The sequence below is a fragment of the Mercurialis annua genome, linkage group LG5 (assembly GCF_937616625.2).
Source record: "Mercurialis annua linkage group LG5, ddMerAnnu1.2, whole genome shotgun sequence".
NCBI classification, from domain to species: Eukaryota; Viridiplantae; Streptophyta; class Magnoliopsida; order Malpighiales; family Euphorbiaceae; genus Mercurialis; species Mercurialis annua.
In genome coordinates, this window is record NC_065574.1 from 41328488 (window position 1) to 41333581 (window position 5094).

At 33.9% G+C, this 5094-nt stretch overlaps 1 protein-coding gene across 1 annotated transcript; it reads left to right on the forward strand.

Moving 5' to 3' along the window:
- Nucleotides 1-3794: 3794 nt before the first annotated feature.
- Nucleotides 3795-4528, forward strand: LOC126681867 (uncharacterized). Its single transcript, XM_050377420.1, has 2 exons — nucleotides 3795-4001; nucleotides 4112-4528. Exons 1-2 carry the CDS (start codon nucleotides 3795-3797, stop codon nucleotides 4526-4528), a joined length of 624 nt encoding a protein of 207 aa, XP_050233377.1.
- Nucleotides 4529-5094: the final 566 nt, after the last annotated feature.

A 5094-nucleotide genomic window follows, 5' to 3' on the forward strand; every position in this document is an offset into this window, starting at 1 on the left:
TGCATATATTGTTGAGATGAGATATAAAACGAATATGTCCAAAAAAATAAAGCCGGTGACAGATAAGACAAGCACATGAGACTCAGGGAGGTCCACGAACCCTTGTCTTTGGTCCGATGCACGATAGTCTTACCAGAGGCGAGTAAGGCTATCCAGTCGGTTAAAAGGCATTTCCTAGTTGAACTAGGTGGCGACTCCATTTTTCAAACCATTTCCAGATCGAGAAGTCAGCCATAAGCCTTGGGCGAGCGGCCCCCGAACCTCGCTCCGCTCACAATTGTATTTTAAAATATTAATATATTTAATAGTTATTTTTGTAATTCTATAAGAGCAATATTTTTATAATAAATTACATTAAAATTAGAACTATATAGGGTTTTTACATGAATAACAAACATATTGGTTTTGTTTGAAAAAATACAACCTTTAGTTTCATATTGAAAAAATACGGTACACGGACTAAAATATATCATTTATACTGATTTCTTTTCTTTCCCATCTTCTCCTCCTCTCTTCTTCCTTTTTGTTGTATCATCTAATTACCATCTTTCTGGCAACTCCTACCGCCTTCGCTCAACATAAAAATAGCGTCTATCAACAAAAACATCCTATCAAAAAAACAATTGGCGTTCCTTAGAAACTATTGAAGAGAATCCATGGCAATAGTAGTTATTGTCGGCGAAATCGGCTCAGGTAAGAGCATGCAGCTTTCGTAAATGCTTCACCGCTGAGGCTACAGGAAAGCCGGAGTTATCGTCTCAGATCCATTTTTGACGATGGGATCTCAGATCCCTCAATTCCTCCAAACTTCACTGTTTTAGGCCTTGTCGTTGATTCTATCAATAATCGTCTCCTCGTCATCATCCACTTCGCTCTTCCCCTCCCTCCGTTCAATGTTATGGTCGCCTACAACCTTAGCTCACGCAGTCGCCTCTTACTCTCTGCCCTCCCTGAATCCACCGGAGCTGTTGACAAACGTTTTGTTCAATGCTTTGTGTAACAGGTTTTTGCCAATTAATTTTCTCCTTTTTTTGTTAGTTATGGTAATTGTGTGGGTGATGAATAAATTTTATTGTTTTAGTGATTCTTTGTGACAAAGAATATTGTACATGAGCAAGTACAGAGGGTTCTTGGAGCTGAATTTGGTACTTAAAAATGGATAGAAGAGCATATTAAGTCCATGGATGATAATGAAGTTCAAGTTTTAATTCATGACGTCATTTATTTTAATCCATTTAATATTGTTTTTTTAAGTTTGCAAACTAATGAATTTTTTATTGGCCTTTGGATGTTTGATAAAAGGCTTCAACCAAAATTATGTTCACTTGAGTGATAGCAAAAATGTGATTACTTTTTTGGGCTTTTTACACAAACAACCTAATTTGCCAACTTTTTAACTTTTATACGGGTCCAGGTTTGCCTTTTCTAAACTACCACATGCGGACCAATTTATTACTTTCATACGGACTCTATATATTAAACCCTAATAGCATTCAACTCATAATTTCATTTAATTTCTCTCTCCTCATCATTTAATTATCTCTTCCTCTCAGCTCATCTTTCTCTCTCTTCCTCTCAGCTCATCTTTCTCTATCTTCAATCACGATTTTTTTCCTCTCAGTTCAAATTTAAACAAATTAATCTGTCAACATTAATCATTATTCTACCTCAGTTTCTCATCACGAACTGATTTTGATAAACTTCATCAGCTATCTCCATTAATTCGATGTCTTCATTTTCAAATTACAAAGAAGCAACACCTAGATCTCAATCTGAAACAAACAGGTAAGATAATTCAAGTTCAGATTTAATTTCTTGTTGTTGACGTTAATTTTCTTAAATTTATAGTTTAATTAGGTTAATCAACAGAATGACATTATTAAGTAAAATAAAAAATTTAAAAATAAAATATAAACATGAAACTGTGTTGATTTTACTTTTCATGTTGATTTTGATTCAGGAATGGATAGTATTGCAGTTTTTGTTTAGTACAATGGTTTTTGGAATGATAAGCTGCAATACACAGATTTTGCTGTTAAAGGACTTCTAATTTCAACAGATTGTAGCATGCAACATCTTGAAAAATTACTAGCCAAACAGCTACAAATAAATTTAGAAGAGACAAATATGCAAATCAAGTATCAGGTATATTAATACTTATAAATTTACAAATACTTGTTAAAATTTATATTGACAGAATATAATTAGTATAAAATTGATATATTTTGGTTGACATGTTGTTGACTTTATGTTGATGAGTTGTTGATATCTTGTTGTTTTAATAGATTTTACAAAGATTACATTTATTTTCTTCTTTATGTTGACATCTTGTTGATGTGTTGTTGATATGTTGTTGATTTTTTGCATAAACTCTTGTTTATTTTTACTCTTATCCAGGTTAAAGCAGACTATCCACCAATAATAATACAAGATGATGACGCTTTAAATTTCTACTTTATGATGAAAGGAAAATCATCAGATCCAACACACTTCCCACTCTGCATTGAAATTGAACAAAAAATCAGAGATTTATCATTGTATGTATCATCATCGAGATCAACACACCAAAATGTCAACAGAAATACAATAGTTTGTGAACTCCAAGAGTATTCAACAAATGTTGATAATTCCAATTCAGTTTCAAATATATTTTAGTATGCAATGGACATGGGAAATCTGTTAGATGAGGATCAAGAAGTGCAGAGTCCTTACGTAGAAAGTACGATCATTAATGAAATAAAGGTGACATAAATTGAAGAAGGTCAAAAATACAAAGACAAGAGCACACTAAAGACTATATTAAGCATTTACGCGATCAACAATCATTTTTAGTTCAGATCTTGCAAGTCGTGCAAAATTGAGTACATAGCAATATACAATGAGCCTGACTGTGAATGGATATTGAGAGCGTCGAGAAATAAAAAATCAAGTGTATTCATTATGCGAAAATTTAACAATGTACACACTTGCAAAGTTGGGGAAAGGATGGCCGATAAAAGGCAGGCAACGTATGATTTGGTTGGAAACTTCATAAAGGATAAGTACTCAAACTTCAAGACTGTTTACACGCCTGCCGATATTATTAGATATATGAAGAAAGAATATGGAGTCGAACTAAGCTACCAAACAGCATGGAGATCAAAAGAGAGGGGATTAGAGCTCACGAGAGGACATCCGACTGATTCATACCAATTACTGCCTTCTTATTTACACGCGCTGAAAACAACAAATCACGGGTCTGCTACTGAATTGGAAAGAAGAGAAGACAGATTTCTTTATGTTGTCATATCGTTGAATGCATCAATTAGAGGATGGGGTTTTTGGAAGCTGATAATTGTAGTGGACGGTACGTTCCTCAAAGCAGCTTATGGAGGAACTCTTCTAACGGCAGCGACTCAAGATGCAACAAATAAAATTTTTCCTCTTGCATTTTGTGTTGTAGATTCTGAAAATGATGCTTCGTGGGAGTGGTTTTTTAACAAACTTAGAGAAACATTCGGCATGAGGGAAGGAATGTGCATTATCTCGGATCGACGTGACAGTATTAACAAAGCAATTGAAAAGGTATTCCCAGAAGCACATCATGGGATTTGTACGTACCATATTTTCAACAATGTCAAGGCAAGATATAGAAGAGCGAAGGTGATGGGGCAGCCAAAGCTTACACGCTTGAGCAGTTTTAAAAACACATGGCGGAACTTGACAAATTTGACCCCGAGATAAGGGAGTACCTCAGCGAAGTTGGTTTTGAAATGTGGAGGATAGTCCATTGCACCAGCAATAGGTATTCAACAATGACTTCAAACATTGCAGAATTTTTAAATGCAACAAACATAGCTGCAAGAGAACTGCCCATAACGACGAAGCTCGAATTTCTACGTTCGCTTGTGCAAAAGTGGACTCATGCAAATAGAAATTGTGCAAGATCATTAAAAACAGATATGACAAAAGTGGCTGAGGATATATTGAATGAAAGCTACATTCGATCTATGAATCTAACGGTAAACTCATTTGCAAAACTACTGAGATGTTGACATGTTGTTTTCCTGTTGATTTTCTGTTGATGTGGATGACAAAAAATTGGTTTTCTAACTCAATTCTTTTTTGTCAGGTATGCCCTGCAAATGACAATATATATACTGTCACTAAAACCAAAACTCCCTTCTCGGTCAATTTGGACACACAGACATACTGCTGCAGAAAATTTCAAACAGATAAAATAATGTGCCCGCACGCAGTTGCTGTAATTAGGAAATACAACAAAGATCTTTTGTTCAATTGTTCAAAGTACTACATGAAGGAGACGTACGTCAACACGTACAAACACACTGTGTATCCAGTGACGAATAAGTCAACATGGAATACACCTCAAGAAGTAAAAGATATAATCGTGATGCCTCCAGAATCAAGAACAAAATCTGGGAGACCGAAGAAGAAACGCATATTGACAGGACATGTAAAAAGGTCAAAGAATAAATGCACGGTTTGCAAGAAGATGAGTCACAATGAAAAAACATACAGAGGATGACTATAATTACAGACATATTAATTTCTTTCAAATTAAATTGCTGTGATTGAATTTCATATTTCTTTTTTTTTAATTAGAAATTTGACTGAAAAAATCAATTTTATATTGATATCATGTTGATGTTGTGTTGATATGGTGTTGATGGAAAGTTGATTTTAAAGCTTTTTAAGAAAAAGTAAAATTAGTGTTAAAATGCTATGTTGATAGCCTGATGACATTCTGCTGATTTGACTTCTATAAACTAATATTTCATTTTACGAATTTTTTGAATAAGTAAGCTTTCATTGTTGACATCATGTTGCTAACATGTTGATATGGTGTTGATGGAAAGTTGATACTCAAGCTTTTTTAGAAAAAGTGAAATTAGTGTTAAAATGCTGTGTTGATAGCCTGATGACATTCTGTTGATTTGACTTCTATAAACTAATATTATATTTTACGAATTTTTTGAATAAGTAAGCATTCATTGTTGACATCATGTTGCCAACATGTTGATATGGTGTTGATGGAAAGTTGATATTTAAGTTTTTTTAGAAAAAGTAAAATTAGTGTTAAAATGCTGTGTT

What these genes read in the sequence shown, in the direction of transcription:
- LOC126681867 (XM_050377420.1), top strand. Translation starts at nt 3,795, where the DNA reads ATGACTTCAAACATTGCAGAATTTTTAAATGCAACAAACATAGCTGCA. An exon ending in TTCGATCTATGAATCTAACG is followed by an intron (nt 4,002 to 4,111) that starts GTAAACTCATTT and finishes CTTTTTTGTCAG; the next exon opens with GTATGCCCTGCAAATGACAA.